Source organism: Drosophila bipectinata, chromosome 2L (assembly GCF_030179905.1).
Source record: "Drosophila bipectinata strain 14024-0381.07 chromosome 2L, DbipHiC1v2, whole genome shotgun sequence".
NCBI classification, from domain to species: Eukaryota; Metazoa; Arthropoda; class Insecta; order Diptera; family Drosophilidae; genus Drosophila; species Drosophila bipectinata.
The window spans coordinates 3,154,057-3,172,566 of NC_091736.1; the positions used below are offsets into that span (position 1 = coordinate 3,154,057).

Below are 18,510 nucleotides of genomic sequence, written 5' to 3' on the forward strand. Positions count from 1 at the left end.
TTTTTTTCTTGCGATTACATATGACTGTAAAGTTGCACACTAAATTAAAGAAAAACCCTCGAAAAGTTGCACTTAAAAATTTCTTCGTTCTTTCTTCAGGCGATGTCTTAGTTATTTTGTTTTTTTTTCCCACTTACATTTTGTATACATATACATTATATTTCAAAGTGTATTAATTTGCAAAAATATCTATCGGTATATAGTCTGGTTTAGAAGAACGCCTAGAGTACATACATTAATGGGGATAAACTGTACCCGCGGTACACATGCACGAACATGTTCGCAATTCAAACGTAAAGTTTGTTCAACAATTAAGCAACAAAGAGTTACATTTATACCATAATAGTAATGAACATTTTAAGCTAAAAATTTAAGATGATGCGTGTATGCGTGCCTCAAATAAATTTCCATTTAAATATTTGATTTAATTTTCGTGTAAAAATGCTTACAACTTAATTGTACAATATGAAACAAGGCCATTTATTTTTTGAAACAAAGCTGTAAAGCTGTTTGAAATTCTTTGTTACTTTTATGATTTACGCGATATATGATTTTGATGATTAATGTTTGGGGTCAGGCGCAACATATTGAACAAAAAAGGACAACTTAAAGCCTCTCACAGCAGAGTGTTATGATGATGTTTTGGTCCAACATTTTTGTAGGCCACCATATGGGTTACGAGATGAAGTTGCAGCTGTCGGACGAAAGTCTAATGTCTTATGGGGATCAGCTTAATTATATATTAGTGTATAAATATTTTTGTTTGTTTCTCTTTTTTGTTAAAAATGCTAGAAAACACAAAAATCATTAGTTGTGGATTTTTTTACTTCATTTTTTTTTTATTTCATTTTTTCTTGTTTGTTTTTCTTTTAAGAGTAATCTTAGTTCTTGTTCTTGTTGTTTTATACAAAAAAATCAACAAAATAGTAAAACTAAAACTAAAGCAAAGAATTAATTAAAAAAAGGTCACAATGAAAACTAAGAAAAAATTTTATAAATCGTTATGATGGTAGTTTGATTTAAAAATTGGAAATTACTGGAACTCAGAATTGAAAATTATTTAAATTGCATTGCTGCGTCTATGTATAATTTTTTGTTGTTATTTAATTTCCTTCACATTTCACTCTTTTATTTGCTTTGATGATTTTTTTTTTTAATATATGTATGTTTGTTTCGTTCGTTTAAAAACTTAAAGACACTTGGACAATGTTTAAACTGCTACGAGCTGTGGTTTGATAAGTGGTTTCTTTTTTTTTTAGTTTTAATTAGATCTCATTAAATTTGATTTACAATTATCGGTTCATGTATTGTAGATTGCAATTATACAGTTAATATGTAAAGATTGCTGCTAGATTTGTTATTTATTTAATGCCTGGATGAATATTAAAACCATTCAAATAATGCTTAATAAATAAATAAACATGTTTTAATATTGTTGTTTCTGTAGCTAGTGCGGTTTTACTTGTCCTTCTCCGACTCGGCGGCCACGGGCTTATTCTTGCCAATGGGGATGGCCACTCGGATCCTGCAGAAAAACATAAATAATTATAATTATTGATATTTTTTAAATAATTATTAAAAACATACTTGTCGGTGATTTCTGTCAATTTGCTGCGCACCAAATCCAAGTAGGTGTCGATCGATTGCTTGTTGTTCTCGTAGACCTTGGGCAAGGTAAACAGCGAGACGAAGGCTGTTTAAATAGAAGAATTAATTAATATTTTAGTTAATTAAATTGTTAATTAAAAAACCTACCCAAGAGAACCAGAGTCATGCCATTGAACCAGGCGCCAATGTAGGTGAAGACCCACAGAATGACACCAAACTTGATCGAGTCGATGAGATCCTCAACCAGAAACAGGCGCCTCAGCTCAGCCACAAAGCCATTGATATGTGCCACAGCCACGCCGGCAATGTTCTGGACCTTCTCCTGCGACAGTGTAAGATCCAGATCCAAGTATTCCCTAATATTACAAGAAATATATTATAAATATATTTAAATAGAAATTTAATTTCTCAGAACACTCACTTGAAGGGATGTCCATCGTTTGTCTTTTGAACGGCCTGTGTCACCGATTTGTAGATTCTGAATGCCACCGTGCCGAACAAGGTGAGGAGCGACAAGTAGGCGAACACGCTGATCACCGAGAAGCTGGAAATGGCCAAAAGTGTGATCAGTCCGGCGCCGAAAACAATGCCGGATTTTTTCACATCGCGCCAGTAGATGAGGGATTCCACTGGAAATATTTAAAAATCATATATCCAATTAGCTAGAGTTCTATAAATTCATAAAAATTATAAAAAAAAAGACAAGATATTGTAGACTTTCTACCAAAAAGCACACGCATACATATGTATATGCATATATGTATGTATTTCTATCTTTTCTGGCAGCGGCAATTATGCAATCTATGAGATAAATAGATGAATCTGTGCTCTCGTATCTTGCAGATGTTTGTAGATTCAAGCACCTCGAGCCCATATGCTTAGGTGGTAATTATCGGGATGGCATTTGTTGAACAGCATGCAACTAAGCTTTTCATATTATTCTAAAATCCTATGCCCCTATGCCCCCATGCCCCCAAAAAACTCACACAATTCGTTCGACATTTTTTCTTGCGGTTCGTTCTACGCGACGTTTGACTTTCGTTGCCAAGTTCCTACACACTAGCGGCGAAATATTATTTTTTGGCGTCTGCTGGCCATGGCTAGAGCTAGAGGCTAGGAGGCTAGAGGAAAAGTTTAGATTTTCCGGACCCAGCCGGAAAACAAAAGAGAAATATACCGACTAAGAGAACCACTAATGGCCAAGAGAGTGTCTGAATGAGTGGATAAAAACGGAAATGGATTGAAACACGCCTCGAGAATCGATTGAAATGCCAGCAGTTGTCCAGCCCCAGGTAGGGAATGTATCTCTCGGATACATAGGCTGACGTAAACACCTCTCTATTATCCATGTTTGCTATATGTTTGCCATCATTATTCACTTTCATCGTGGCTAGGGGCTATGGGATTTAACGATAAGAAGTCATTGCCCGGCGCCGTTTCGAGTTAACCCAATTTAGATACTAGAACGGATAGAGATTCTATAAATAAATACACTTCAAGTGTTTAAATCTCGGGGAGAATCATTAAAAAAATAGCTACCGTTTATGGTATCATAATTTGTTAATTGATAAGAAATCTATACAACCCAATAATAATGGTTAAAGATAAGAGTCTCAATCTAAAAACTTTAAATAGCATCCTTGTGTATATAGAACACAGCTAAACAAATAGATACAAGATACTAGATACCCAGACTAGTCTAAAAAACTGGTTAGATACTTTTGGGGTTCGAGTTGCCAGGCCAGAGACACGATTTGACTGGGATTATGTAAATATAGTGGAAAATAAATTAGAAAGGAGACAATGGGTGATGAGATGGCAGTCGACAGAAGACCCTTAACTGGGTTAGAGTATCTGAGAAAGCTCTCTCGCCGGGAGAAAGTTCCCCCAGCCTATCAATTGAATCGAAGATCTTCGTTACAATTGCAACTGGTGGACCTAAAAACTGGTTTGTTTTTGCCTTGAAACTAGTTTTGGTCGAAAGTGAAGTGCAGCTTCTTCTTGCCACAAAAAAACAGCCACGACCAGTGTCGTAATTTTGCAAAAAAAAAACCATAAAAAAAGTGCATAGATAAGACCTCAGACTGGGAGCTGATAACCCACGTTGTCTACTACGCTAGTATATTATTAATTTATTTTGAAAATTGCCAATCCAAGCTGGAATTTTGATGATGAGCCGGATTTTGGTTACCAACTGCACTTCACAACGTGGCAAGAAAATTATTTTAAAAGATAATACATTAAAAATTATTAGCAACTAAAAGTAAATGTAAAAAAAAAAGGTGGACTAGACTGGATTATTGGTCAGGTTTCTTTGATTTTTTTTTTAGTTATATTGGCCACGTTGGCGCTGCTGACGCTGCTCTGCTGACGTTGGCAGCAATCACTGCCGCGCAGTCAATAAATATATATTTTTATTCCACGACCCCCGAAGATAAGACACCAAGAGGTTGTCGCTTGGCGCTGTCGCTGGGACTTAAACCAAAAGTGGACAACGTGGACCAGCCAGCCAGGTACATAGGTGGTGATAACGGAAACGGGAGATTACCTGGTCCGCGCTCGGGCAGGGGCTGGAAGTTGCCGTTGGAATTGTTGCGTGAATAGCGTTTGCTGCCGCCTGCCATTTTTTTAAGTTTTTTTTTTTTAACGGTAACTAGCTTGGCGCCAAAATGTATGCAAGGTGGAGTAGTGGGAGTTTGCGTGTCTAGGCTTAATTACAGCGCGGAAATTTAGTTAATACACAGGCGCACACAAAACACAAACACACGCTCAGGAGAGACGATTCAGCCGACCGTCCGACACGAGCTCTGGAAGAAGTTTGAGCAGAAATATAATTTGAGCTCCCCAATTGGGCTGCGTTGGGGCACTGCGGGAAAGAGATGGCGGGAGAGTGTCAGCAAACAAGTTTTCAGGAAGGAAAGAAGCAGTGGGAGAGCGTCAAGCAGTTCATAGTGGGGTCGATCGAAAACAATAGGACATTTTAAACAACTGGCTTAAAAAAATAAACTTAATTAGATAATCTTAAAAATTATCATTTAAAGTCTTTAAATAGTTTTAGTTAGTTTCGTATTTTTGATGTTAAATATTTAATTAAATTCACATTCAAATTCCACTGTGCTCTGAAAGTGGAAAAAGAGCAAAGCTGCTCCACCAAAGAGCTTGAGTGGGAGTGAGCTGAGAGAGAGAGAGAGAGTGCGTCGACGATCCACATTGAAAGTAAAAGATAACGCGCATTAACAACAACAACAACTATGTTTGGGTAGGGGGTGTGGGGTCTGGGGGGATTTATACAAATGTCAGCAAACGTGTCAACCTCAGCCACGAACTTGGATTCGCGATTCGCCGAAGACTCTCCAGCCGAAGACTGAAGATTGGACCGCAACGTAGCCGCTTAGCGTTGTGTGACGTATCGGGGGTGGGGTTGTTGGCGTATTGCGGACTGCGGTTAAATGTGAATCATGGCTTCGGAGCGTGACAAGCTATGAAAACTATAAAATGTAAATCAATAAATTAAGTTTACACTCCAAAACCATGGAAATAAACGATGGGAGATAAGGGCTGTGCTTGGAGTGGGTCAATGCACTGCTTAGCTACTGCAGTTTGAGAGCCATTGTGGACTGTGACACGTGAGTGGAATGCATTTTCACAGCCGGCTCAAGAACGCAATAGGCAAGAAAACTGCGTTTTGGTGAAATGTGAATGCGGGTATAGTGACATCATCCCCAATTCCCCAACCATCACTCGCGTCCAACCCCAATCGCTTTTTTTTTCTTATTTTGGCGCGTTTGAATGAGTAAGCTGTGCTTCAAATGATATCATATGTTGGGGAGACGGCTATAGAAATTCTCGGTTGTTTGGCTGACATAATTCCCAAATGCTCGCCAAATACACTCAACACTTGAATATGTTTATTTTGTGCACCTGACATTGTCAGAAAGCCTCCCAAATTGCATAAGCCACATACATATGTTAATAAACAATTAAAGGGAATACGTAACAAAAAAATAAACATATCCGAAAATAAATAAACATTTATTAAAAAAAAACCTTAAACAAGTCCCTAGAGAAAATTGTTACTAACGGGAATATGGGGACCTGATAAGGAAAAATATTTTATTTTAAAAAAGTCTTGATATCAAAGAAATTCTTTATAAAAATGTTATCTATAATTATATAAAAACTTAAAACAAAATTTCATATTATTCTTTAAAATAGCCTTTAAAAACGAAACATTTATACAAGATTTTCTAGTCTTGTGAACATTTCTTAAAAGTCACAAAAAAGAATATTTATAAATAAATTATAGCTGCAATTAGAAACAACGCACGAACCGAGAGTGTGATAAAGAGCGAGCGGAAGAGAGTGGCGCGAAAATAAAAGAAATTTCCCACCCAAGGGAAATTCTTTAGGCCATGTGGCCTGGCCCTCATATTTTCACAAATAATCCATCAATTCTTTGTTAATTTTTGTATCTTTTTTTTGTTACTTACACGACTCGCGGTTGAGAGGCAAATCTTTAAGTTCGCCCAGCGATTGCAGCAGACCCTTGAGTGCTTCCAGACCCTCAGCCATGTTTCTTGTTATTTAATTACAATTATAGACGGTATTATAAATCACAAAAGCTTTCCACCCTATACGACTGCAAGAGAAAGTCGAAAAGAATCGAGATTAAGCGAAAGTTCTGCGGTGCGGTTCACGGATCGAGGAAATGCGAATGCAGCGGCGGGCATTAACCGTTTTCGTAGAACTGACGGATACGAGAATCGTTTCGCGGTTCCCAGTCCCCAACCCAATCGGATCCGACCTAGACGAGCGATAGCTGTGTATACGTATGTGTACCTAGAAGTACCCTCATACATAGGAACTCTGTTGAAAGTTCCTCGCCCTCGGCTGGCAATCGGCGGAATCACTGGCGGAACTGATATGGAAAGTGGCTCCCGTCAACGGGGCTAGATAATAAGATAGGATTAATATTTTTTCATTCACTTTTAATTTATTTATTTTATGGCTATAACCGCAAAGCTTTACAGGTGTCACCGACTATAAAAGATAGTTTTAGTTCTCTAGACTTTACTTAGAAATTAGACATTGACTTTATTCTCTAGATATATGTAAATATAAACACTATGTATTCTTCGAAAGATCACTGTTTTCCTCATTTACATATATCGCCAGCGTTAGGGCACCTATCCAAGTTATATAATTAGAACTAGTATCCGTACACGAAAAATTCCGCAGATACCGGGATACCGGGTTTGGGGGGAGGGAACAAAAATTAAATGCCTCGACAATGGCAAAGTCGCAGATTTGTGTTTTCTGTCAGCTGCAAGTGCAGGTCACCCGAAGAGTTCAAACAGCTGACAACAATCTGTGGCATGCCACACACACACACGAACACACACTTGAAATCACACACGCACTCTGGGGCAAGAACCAAATTACCGATCTCGTTTTCGTTGTCGCGCTTCTCGATCGACTGACTCTCTGTGGCAATGTGGCGTTTACAAAGTCCGTACTCGAACTAAACTACAATTAATTTCAGATGCGCTCAGCTCGACGCAGGGCGAAGCGACACTCGGCCCGACGTACAACAACAACACACACGCAGGTACCCACTCATCGGACAGTTGCGGTCAACGCTATAGCAGCCACATACTTGACATAAACTGTTGGTTGAGTCACAGGATGACAATGCTGGGAATGTGATTTTGCTAGTTTAAGCATGATTGCCAAACTTTTAAATATTTTCGGGTTTTTGTTTTTAATACCATACTTTGTTGTAGTTCTATTATTAAAATTATAGGAATTTTAGGAGGAATATTAAACATCTTCATTATTTGAATAGAAACCCCTAAAAGAGGGGTTATAGATGGACCCCCCTCATATAATATGTATTCAGATAATTATTTTAAAAATTAATGAAGTATATTCTGAATTTATTTAAAATTACATCTGAAGCTTAGAACTAATTATTCAGATTATAAGTTTGATAACTAAGATCATTCCCAACTCTAGTGTATGTAAATATTTGGTAGCCAATATTGACTTAGACCTTTTGTACTATGACCATGAGCTTGAACTCTCGAATCGCGTTTTGTAATTATTGTTTATTTAAACACTTTCAGCTAATTAGTTTCTTTCTGTCAGCACTATTATTTTGACAACTGCTGTAGAGAAAAGGGAAAGGGACAGGAACGGGGTCCGAGGGCCTACCTCTGTTTATGGCGAATTGCAAATAACAGCATCAAGAGAGAGAGAGTACCTGGGTAGGTGAGAGAGCCAGATACAGATGTCTGATCTCTGGAATAAAAGTGAGAAAAGGTGGGCACCGGTGCGCATGGCTGCGTGTTTTTATTATCAGGGAGCACGCATTTGTTAATGTAGTTGTCGCCTAAACACACACACACGCAGACAACTGCAATTTAGGTAGAAAACTGCGATTCCTTCGATCATGTCTCTGCAAGCCAAAAAACAGGTAAGAGGAAAGGTGAGAAGGCAACAAAGGATTGAAGTAAGGTGCTGTATCCTAAGCCGATAACCGATCAGGTACAGATAGGCCTAGTCAGGGATGCTGCTAGTATATAGTTTTGCCAACCAAGGTTCAATAAAGGGAATGATCACTGTACCAGAATCTAGAATTCGATTTCTAGTTCAACTGCTTGACCGCCCTGTGCAGCCTACGGCGTAATCTTTAAATGTTAAACCGCACGGTAGGCAACAAAAGAAACAACGCCGACAAATGGCTGAAATACTTAGCTAAAAGGCTAAAATTAGCAGGCAACTGCGAGAACGAGAGTCGTCTCTTTTGACGTTGACGCCGGCCGGGCAGACAGCATCCAACGGCCGGGAGAAGAACGAGGGGTGTACACTGTACACAGGTGGAGCACTGGACGGGCGGCGGAGAACGGCAATGAATGAGCGGTGAGATAGAAAAGGCAGCTTTTCATTTCTGAGAGCCATAAACAATGACACTTGGAGCTGCTATTTCACTCAAGTTTGCTCTCACACCGCAGATTCAAGGTTAACTGTATCTTGTCAGGTAAATAGCAAGCTTTAAAATATTCCCCCCAAACTGCTTGTTTGAAGCAGTGTGCACTGCTTGGAAGAAAGCGCTCGATTCAAATTTTGCATTTAAAAATGAATCTGATATTTCGCCGATAAGATCTGACGTCAGCTACTGATAAATTAGAAAGCTTTTTTTTGGCGTATGACTTGGGCGTTTGTTATCTTCGACTTCTTATTGCTTTGCAATGCAGACAAGTTATCTCGACCCGTGGAATTAAGTAATTTCTAACCGGCTTATCATTGTTATTTGTGGTTCGCTGCTTATGTATATAGCTTTTTGCACTTGAATGCAAATTATTCGCATATTCATAGTTTTTTTTTGGCACAAAATTAGCGAAAGGAAAGAAAAAATGCCGGTGATGATCTAATCGATTCTGGCTGGAACTATATATACTTATGTATATGTAGGTTTGAACAAGAAGACTTGTCGTATACGAGGCACGTAAGCATTTCTCTTTTGGCCGTTACTCATTCTAGATTTTGGCAGTAAGAAAAAGAGAATAATATTAAATAGATAAAGAAACCGGTAGATAAGTATAGAAAAATACTATCAGTTCATATGGAATATATTCTATTTAATCCATAAATTAAAACACTAGTGATGATTAATCACCCAACTTAACGCCAGACTAATTACGGAAAAGAACATAAATTTTTAATTTACAGTTTTACATTCACCAGACGTCGTAGAGCGCTTGGTTGGCTTTCCTTTATGGCCAAGTCTGGAATGGTAATGTGGGCCGACGACTCCCTGACTGACTGATTCGATTGAATGAGTAGTCGAGTGCCAGTCCGCAGTGGGCAGTCCACAGCAAGCGGTACCTACATAAGCTCTTGGCCATGTCCAAATTGGGCATTGGACTTGAGAGGAGATGGAGGAAAAAGCATTGAAGCCACAGGTTCATGTCTGGCCACTCGAGCAAATTACATTTAGGCCAATAAATAGGAGAGAGAACCTTTCTTGGGAGTGGCTGCTGGGCAGAAAAATACCGCTTTGAAGTTGGAAATTATTTTAAACGAAAGTCTCAAGTCATAGTTTATAATACGTCTACTTTATAATCTTAATATTTAATACCAAAGTCTAAAATAGGCTCCATGACCAAGTGCATGATTATAGAGTGAGTAGTTCATGACTATTTTTATTAAATACGAAGCTCAGGTAGGGCTGACGCAATCTAAATTCAATGCGAATTAGTCACAACTAGAGGGAGTGATTTTTAATAGCCACAAACTGATAATGAAACGTATACTAGGTAAGTAATACAGCCATCTAATCTAAGGCATCAATAGAAAGTGCATGTTGGGAGCGTCGGTTGGACTGAAGCTCAAGTTGCATGCGAGAGACCCTCACCCTATTCCCCGCTTCTCTGGCGGCATATCAGGTTGCAATTTAAGGACGTAATAATACTATAGAATAAGTACAGAATAATATAAAAACATAAGGAATTTCTTAACTTAAATGGAAAAAGGATTATTCCTCTTGTAAACCATTTATTCCTCTAATATCTGCCTTTATAATTTCCCACAATAGTGAGCCTTCACTGTACCCCTGTATTTTGTGCTGGTTTTTGTTGGCCTGACTTAGCATGCGATCCGATTACGGTTACCACTCTTAACGCTCACCGCTTCAGTGCAAAACGTTTGGCTGGCTGGATGGCTGGCTGGCTGGCTGGCTGGCTCGGGGGGTAACTGAACTATATCAAGCGACGGCTAATTGCAATCCGACTGGACTTGCAGCCAACTGGAGAGTGGTAACGGAAGTGTGGAGTCGTTGAAAGGAGGCAGGGTGGGTAATTCAGGTGGCCCAGGGTGCAGTGAGAAATGCAAATTATTTGTTAGTCACCCTCTTTTAAAAAATCAATTTTAAAGCTTAGCTTAAAGGGAAATATGATGAAAGGCTATGCATTTTTTTTTAGTATTAAAGCTCAATTAAGGATATAAAATATATACATAATAGTACCCTCATATCCACAAAAGTTTAAAACAAAAAGATTTATGTATTATAATACATGTCATAGCTGGGCAAATAAAAGAAAAGACAATGCATGGCCCTCGAAAGGATATGCGGAATAATGTGGCATACTTTCGGGGGCACTGCTTGCCTAGCAAGTGCATATTATGCCAATCACAACAACAACAACAAGGAGAGCAGCGGAAGCACAAAGCTTGGCATACTTGTATGAAGGCTTAACACAAAAACCAAAAAAAATGAAAACCAAAAGGAGAGCAAAACCAAAACAATAATAACAAAAGGACACCCAGCTAAGGGGGTGGCTGGCTCGATGACATCATAACGCATATTGACAGACGACCATTGCTATGAGATTTGTACAGTTACAGTTGAATTTACAGTTAAAACGGTTAGCGTTTTTTTTTGGTCAAGCTGGGTTCGCGGCACAGTTTTAGAACAACTGAACTTACCTTGCGGGTGCAAACGTTCGGGCTTGAACCAGGCATCTGTAAATAGGCGATTGATATATTGATTTTCGTTAGTTAGCGGTTAGTCGAGGTGCAGAAAAAGACAATAAAAATAAAAGGAATAGTATTATATGGCGTGCACAGGCGGTGTTGTAAAAATTAAAAGCGCATACTAGGGCGTTGCAAAAGCAGTACAATAGACTCTTATTTGGTAAAGCAGTTCAAGCAACTCAAAGAAGGCAAATAGAAAGCATTATATTAAAAATAAAATTTAATTAAAAGGAGGAAATAATAGTAAAGGAAAGCAAGGACATAGAACCACATTCCACATATACACAAATTATACAATCCTTAATTTATAGACTACTCCCACACCCCACAGTTGTCAGAGGTTAGTTTTGTTGTTTTTTTCTTAGTTTATTTTCCAATTGGAAGAGGGGGGGTTTTCGGGGTGAGTTTTCGGTATTGGGGTAATTTCATTTTTAATGCGAGTGCCACTTACTAGGATCGAGGATGGAGCAAATCAGGGGGCGCTGTTTGCACACACCATTCTGACCGGTTTCGCCAATTGTAGCCATTACTTATGATTATTTTATTTTTTCTTCAAAAAAACACTATTTTCTCGTCACTGAAATTTGATATTATATGTATATTTTTTTTTTGGGGTTTTTCCCGTCTTGTTCGATTGTTTTCGTTAACAAAAGCACAACGCAGAAAGAGAGAAATGAGAATGGGAGAACGGTATTACGACGTTACGGTATTACGCTATTTTAGAATTTTTCACTTCCGTGTGGCAGCTCCACGACGCGTATAGAGACTGAAACGTATCAGGAAAAGCTTCATAGACCATGGGCCAGGCTGAGGAGTCGGATGCCCCCCCGCGCGAAAAAGGACAACCCTAAAGCCAGAGCGGCGGCGCCGAGAGAAGTGATGAGTCCAGAAAAAAAAGAGAGAAACTTATGCCCCCCACTGTGCCCACTTTGGACCAACAGATGGGCCTGACTGAAGCTTGAACCCCTAAAATATAATACAGTTTTGGGTAAAAATATAGTTCCTATTGGAAGTTCGATAAATATTATACATTTCATATATTATCCACATTATTTTCCTAAATTTTTTCCCTATACTTTCCTATTGAGACTTCACTGTAGCCCTACTGCAGAGCCAGAGGTGTCTCCAAATAAATGAGAGGCGGCCACCCGCAAGACTGGCACAGTTGAGCAACCCCGCTTAGCCCTGAACTTTGTCTCCTTCGCCGTCTACGAGAGTTGAGAAAAGCTCTGGTATGCCCAGCCTGGGGCCATCGATTTCACCTAATGCAGCTGACCTGTCGCTGGAGACTGGAGAGTGGAGACTAGCTTACGGCGCATGTGCATCGCCTCCTCCCCCCCTCAACACTGTATTTTGTTTTTATGTGCCACCCACTAAGTGGGCCGGAAATTACCAGACAAGTTTCGGGTGGGGCGGTGGTGCAACCAAGTTGCAGATGCTGTTGCTATTGCCACCACAGATATGTTAGTGTGTGTGTGTGTTAGCCTCCGCCTCCTTCTTCTGGGACCCCGCCCTTTGGTTGCGTGTGGTTTTCAAAAAAAAAATTGGTTAGGAAATCAATCAACTGGCACTCGGAAACGCATTTTCCATTTAGCCACCTTTGAAAGTATTGTTCTACTTTTAGTTGCCAAATATCTGCGCATTTTGGCCAAGTTATGGTATGTATGAGAAATGAGCTTGACGCATACCATATGGGCTGCCAAATCGGCAAAGTTTTTTGGTGGTCTTAGCCCAGTTCTTGGGCCAGATGAAATCGATATTGGCTGAGAGTGAGGATAAAATAATACTAAAATATTTACAAGACTTTCCAGGAACTTCTATGCTAATTAAGATATATTTTTTATTTAAATGTGGGATTATTTATAGAACTGTTGGCTAGTTTCCTCAATAAACTAAAGATTTTATTTGGGAAGTAATAAATAAACTATTTAAATACTAGAAATAAACAAAAAGTAAACTTGGCCTATATAGGGAACATGTTTATATTATTATTTTATAAGAAGGCTATTTTCTTTTTATAGATTTTCCAATTACTATCCACGTTAAGTAACCTTTCCAATAAAAATCAATTCATCAAGTTCATCCAATGCCATGTGTTTCGATTCCAAAAAAAGAAATTCCCCCCACACTCGAGACATTTCAGCAGCGTGGGAGATGATGGGAGATGCAATTAACCCACAAAAATATACAATTTAAACCACAAAGATAACACAAGAAAAAAATTGAGTAATAAACAATGTTTGTATGATTCTGGAATAATTAAATCACATACGCAAAATTATATTAAAAATAGAAATATAGTCAATGTGCCGATATTAAAGTTGCCAGCAAACTAAAGTCATGGGGGCTTCAGAGGGCGATAAAGCAGAGAAGATAAGCTGCAAAGATTGGATGCTAAGCTCCAGAAGAGCGGAAGAATCCAAAATGAAATCAATGGCAAATTGAAAGACAAAAGCGCAGCGAAAACAAAGGAAAAATAAGTAAAATATTGTATGTGTGTTCTTGTAATAAAAATAGCCGCATAATCGCACAAAAGGGATGCACCCAGACTATAGACCGCAGCCATGAAAAGCGTCGATGAAAATGGCTAATTGGAAAATGTTTTTCCGCAGACGGGGGTATGGAAATATAAACAAAACTTTCTAGAAACATGAAATCTTTTTTTTGAAAATCTAAACCCCACTTTGTTTACTACATTTCTTGTAGTGTAGAACGAGATTTCAAGAGCACTAGGGACCCTAGATTGGATAATCCAATGGCTCAAATAAGCCCACTGAGAGGGGCTGTCGAAAAGTAGTAGCGCCGCCAGCTGGTTACAAAATAGTAACAGAATGTAACAACGCAACAATAAATTATTATTGTTGAGCTGCCCAGACAGTCCCGCAAATTGCTTTAATAGCCATCCACAGCTCTAAAACGTAAACGAATTTAAAACAGAAAAAAAAAAGAATTATAATGAAATATGAACGGGGGTATACGTCAATGAACGTAGACACTACGGGTTGAGTCAAAGATTTTATAATGGGGAGGGGGGAAAGAAAATGGGAGGCAGTGGAGCAGCTGATTCATGCCGGTGAAATATCTTGGAAATTGTGAAACTACGTTAGTAAGTTCCAGAAAAGCCTTATGACGGATATGAGATATAGATGTAGAGAGATGTCTCGGTATTTGAAGTTCATTTTCATTCTATCTCTCTTCAATGAACGTTCATTTTTTAACGGTGCATTTGTGTTCATTTTAGAACTTTCATATTAAGGAGCTATTTTATTTTAATATCGTATTATTTAATATTATTTTTAATAACTAACTTATGATCATTTTAAATTAAATAAAGTCTTTCTTTAAATTATTAATTTAAGAGCTATTATTCCTTTAAAATAACCACTATCTTCATACAGTTGTTTCACTGTATTTACTGACAACAACATAATCATATATATATTTCTGTTCACTTGCCCAGCCGGCATTCAAATGAGCGTGAATCACGCGCCCCATCCAATGACGATGACGATCGATTTGCAAAAAAAAAAAGGAAAAACTTTTGAAAAACTACAAGATTGCCGGGAAAGAGGCTGATGTTTGTTTAACAAACGTTTTACAACCATAAAGATAGAGACCCTAAGAGTCTTTCTAGAGATATCGGATTACTCTGGTGCGCGATACGAAATATATTTAATAAGAGAACCTCCAGAGCCGATGACATCATGGCAGAGTCAGAAAAAAAACCACTACTAACGCAAAAGAGAACGGCGAGTGACTAACCCACCAGAGGGGAGCGGGAACGACGACCTAGGGAAAAGGGGTCAGGATAGGTGGGATGCAAGGTGCGGTCGCAGGAGGACTCGAAAATAAACAGCAAACGATACTCTAATGACGACAGCACAACAAATTAATTAAAAAACTCAACGAAAGCACATTCTAAAAATTAAATTTCAATGTTGGTTACCACATACCTAGTCCGTATTTGTAGAAGATCTCCTCCACCGACACAATCTTTGGCTGCGGCTGCGACGAAGCGACTGGCACTGGGGGCGGAGCCACCTTCGGCTTGGGCGGTTCCTCCTTGGCTTTGGGCGGTTCCGGTTTCGGTTCGGCTTTGGGAGCCGTTTGGACACTTGGCTTAAAGTCCTCGTCATCATCCAGATCGGTTACCAAAGCGGCTGCTGAAACGGGAGCAGCCACTGGAACCGGTACGGGCTTCGGAGCAGGAGCAGCTGCCGGAACTGGAGCTGGCACTGTAACAGGTGCCACCGCTGGGGGAGTGGCTGTGCGCTCATCCTTGAAATCGCTGAGCAGGTCCTCCGATGAGATGAACTTCTCGTTGTCCTGCTCCTTCAGAGCATCCACAACGGGTTTCTTAGCCGGCGACGGAGTGTAAGATACGGACGGCGATTCGGTGTCAGAGTCCTTGTTGGCGGTAAACGGAGCAGCAGCGGAAACGGGAGCAGGGGCAGCCGGGGCAGGTGGCTTGCCCGAGAAATCGTCGTCATCGTCATCGTAGAAATTAGATGTGGGCTGGAAGGATTGGAGCGGTGCCGATGGCTTGTCACTGAAGCTGCCCAAAAGATCCTCTTCAACAGGAGCCGATGCTGGAGCTGTGGCTGGAGCAAAAGCTGCAGCTTTTTCTAGTGCCGGAGCAGAAGCTTCCACGGGAGCTGGAGCTGCAGCGGTTTCTGAAAACTGAGCTAGAGGAGCTGAGAACAGTCCCCTCTCGGCGTTCATGAAGTCAGTGGTTAGGCCGCCAATGCTCTGCTTTACATCCTTGCTGGCATCGCTCAGGAAATCGTCAAAGTCATCCGCCTTCTTGGCGAACTTGGCCTCCAGCAGCTCCTGGGCCTCCTTGGCGCCGGCAGACATGCGCTGGACAAACTCCTGTGGGTCACCAAAGTCCAGTTTCTTTTGCTCGTTGGCGAAGTAATGCTCTGTGTGGGCATTGTCGTCCTGGGCGCCGCCACTAACATTGCCAGCGTCTCCTGCCAATCCCAGGTCCTCGTAGGCCTTCTGGGCCCGGTTGAAAACATCCTCGCTGGCTGCCGCCGCCTCCTTCTTCAGTTCAGAGTAATTGATATCCATTTTCGTGGGGGCTCGGGGAAGATATTAACAATTTTCACAGATGCTGCTTGGGGTATCCTTGGTAAGGCTCTCGCACATACACACACGGACGCGACGGCTCTCTCTCACAGACGCACACAATTTCGATGTGCTAACCAGCTGATTCCGCCGGCTGGATGGGGCTCTTAAAATTTTAAAAAACGAACAGAGTGCGTTACGTGCTCGTTTCAAGTTGAATTTGGTTTAAAACTCAGCGTTTGTTTTGTCCGGCGCCGTCGGTTGGTTCGGTCACTCGTTTTGAATTGTTATAGAGACAGGGCTGCTAAAGCTAGGGCGGTCATGGGGGGGATTGGGAGGTTGTGGTGCTTGCACTGAGGGATCTTTTCTTCGGGCAAAACAATCAATCCGCGTCTGGTCTCACTTCTTAGTGGGGTAAAGTAGCCAACTTCTTTGGGGCACAATTCGTATATTCCCGCCCTTCCTCAGGACGAAGGATTCTTAACTTTTAAATATATTTTTTTTATTAAAATATACAAACTATTTCACTTTATATCAGATTTCAATTTGTGTACCATGTGAAAGGTACTTTGAGTAGAAAGGTGAAATGAAGAATGAAATACTTTTCAAAACTATGATGTTTTTTTTTTAACACAAAACTTATTTTACCTAAATATAGTACTTAAAGGCAATTTATAAACTCTATTCTTACAAAGTTCCTTTTAAAAATGACTCAGCTAATTGAGCAAAAAACTTAGTACCTCTAGAAAATATCTTAAATATCTTTTTTTGAAAAATCTTTTTAAAGAGACTATAAAAGTAAGAATAGTTTTAAAAAATGGTACTGAATATTAAAGTTAAATTAGTTAATACATAGGATCTAAAATTATTTTTAATTTTAAAAAAATGTTGCCAGATTGGTCATGAATTCATTATTCATTCACCCCGAAACGTGGACATGGTCAATTTTGGCGTTTACCAACACTAAAGCAAAGTGTGAACAACAATTCTGTTCGACATTTGAGAAAAAATTAAAATAAGCTACACAATGGAAACCCTGACTGGAAGAAATGTTGCCTTGCTGGTGCTATGCCTGTGTGCCGGATACGCTCTGGTGGTCGGCGAGGGCGACAAGGAGATACCAGCCACGAAATTAGGACAAAACATTGCGCCGACGATGACTTTTCTTTACTGGTGAGGATTATGCGGGGTAATTAGCATATCAAACATTGAACTCTGAACATACGTATTTTTCTCGCCCCTTAGCTACTCCTGCGGCTACCGCAAGGCCTTTGAGGACTACGTTAACATTTTGGTCGAGAAGTACCCACAGATCCAAGTGCAGGGAGCCCATTACGATCCTCCCGGCTTGAACTATTACCTATCCAAGATTATTTTTGCTTTGAAGATCACCATTATTGTTTCGGTGGTATCAGCAGTTAGTCCGTTCACATTCCTTGGTATCAACACACCCAGCTGGTGGAGCCACCTGCAGTCAAACAAGATTTACGCGTGCATGATGATTTTCTTTCTGGGCAACATGCTCGAGGGTCAGCTGATCTCATCGGGAGCGTTTGAGATAACACTGAATGACGTGCCAGTATGGTCGAAATTGCAGACGGGCCGGTTTCCGGCGCCCGAGGTCCTATTCCAGATCATCGACAATCATCTGCAGTTCACCGACAAGATTCAGGAGAATCCGGACTTTGTTAAATAATAGTGGACAAAGGAAGAGGCGGGAACAGAAGCCGGTCAACACCAAATAGCCATGCGGCTCTGAACCTCTGTAAAACTATAGGCTCTTGTCCCAATATACCCTAGTTAGCCGTATCTCTCTGTTTCACCCAAAAACCTTCTAGCCTACTGTACACCAAATGTAACTTTGTATTCCTGTGTTTCCGTTTAAAAGCTTAAGTGTACTGTATTTGTGTTTTTGTGTAGCCGCCAGTCGTGTGTATATCGAAAGCATATAGATAAGAACATAAAGGACACAACAACTCGCTACCGGGTCCTGGTCCCAGGGGTACATCTACCGTAGGAGAGCTGTTTACAATCAAACTATGTGCTGCCTCGGTGTAGATGTACCTCTTCCTTAGCCTTTACGAGATTTGTAATGTTACTTGTTAGTGGGAGGAGCAAACTGATTACATTCGGATATGTAAAACCTTTTTCACATTGTAATAAAAATAAATTCGCTCGTCAGATTTAAAACCAAAACTTAATGTGTTTGAAATTCAAAGAATCTTGCTGAGAAATGTGAGATGTTATCTGAAGATGACATTTTTTGGTGATAAGGCAATTCTTGATAAGATTGGCTAG

General features: G+C 40.0%; 2 protein-coding genes across 8 annotated transcripts; one reads left to right on the top strand and one right to left on the bottom strand.

The window, feature by feature from the left end:
• Positions 1 to 811: 811 nt before the first annotated feature.
• Rtnl1 (reticulon) lies at positions 812 to 16,776 on the bottom strand. 7 transcript variants are annotated; one of them, XM_017240072.3, is made up of 6 exons: positions 15,096 to 16,776; positions 11,095 to 11,130; positions 2,030 to 2,237; positions 1,756 to 1,964; positions 1,588 to 1,693; positions 812 to 1,525 (listed from the first exon to the last, which is right to left on the bottom strand). In XM_017240072.3, the coding sequence occupies exons 1-6, from the start codon at positions 16,213 to 16,215 to the stop codon at positions 1,459 to 1,461; spliced, it is 1,746 nt and encodes a 581-aa protein (XP_017095561.2). In that variant the 5' UTR covers positions 16,216 to 16,776; the 3' UTR covers positions 812 to 1,458. The 7 variants fall into 7 exon arrangements, with proteins under 7 accessions (XP_017095561.2, XP_017095563.1, XP_017095564.1 ...); XM_017240074.3 differs by lacking the exon at positions 15,096 to 16,776 and adding an exon at positions 11,594 to 11,726; XM_017240075.3 differs by lacking the exons at positions 11,095 to 11,130; positions 15,096 to 16,776 and adding exons at positions 6,099 to 6,247; positions 7,051 to 7,151.
• A 383-nt stretch (positions 16,777 to 17,159) lies between these two features.
• Positions 17,160 to 18,408, top strand: SelT (selenoprotein T). The gene is made up of 2 exons (XM_017240079.3): positions 17,160 to 17,385; positions 17,458 to 18,408. The coding sequence occupies exons 1-2, from the start codon at positions 17,240 to 17,242 to the stop codon at positions 17,906 to 17,908; spliced, it is 597 nt and encodes a 198-aa protein (XP_017095568.1). The 5' UTR covers positions 17,160 to 17,239; the 3' UTR covers positions 17,909 to 18,408.
• Positions 18,409 to 18,510: the final 102 nt, after the last annotated feature.

Coding starts and splice junctions, on each gene's coding strand:
- Rtnl1 (XM_017240072.3), bottom strand. CDS start 16,215: ATGGATATCAATTACTCTGAACTGAAGAAGGAGGCGGCGGCAGCCAGC. Junction 11,131..15,095: donor CTTCTACAAATACGGACTAG/GTATGTGGTAAC, acceptor GCCTATTTACAG/ATGCCTGGTTCAAGCCCGAA. Junction 1,965..2,029: donor AACGATGGACATCCCTTCAA/GTGAGTGTTCTG, acceptor TTGTAATATTAG/GGAATACTTGGATCTGGATC.
- SelT (XM_017240079.3), top strand. CDS start 17,240: ATGGAAACCCTGACTGGAAGAAATGTTGCCTTGCTGGTGCTATGCCTG. Junction 17,386..17,457: donor ACGATGACTTTTCTTTACTG/GTGAGGATTATG, acceptor CTCGCCCCTTAG/CTACTCCTGCGGCTACCGCA.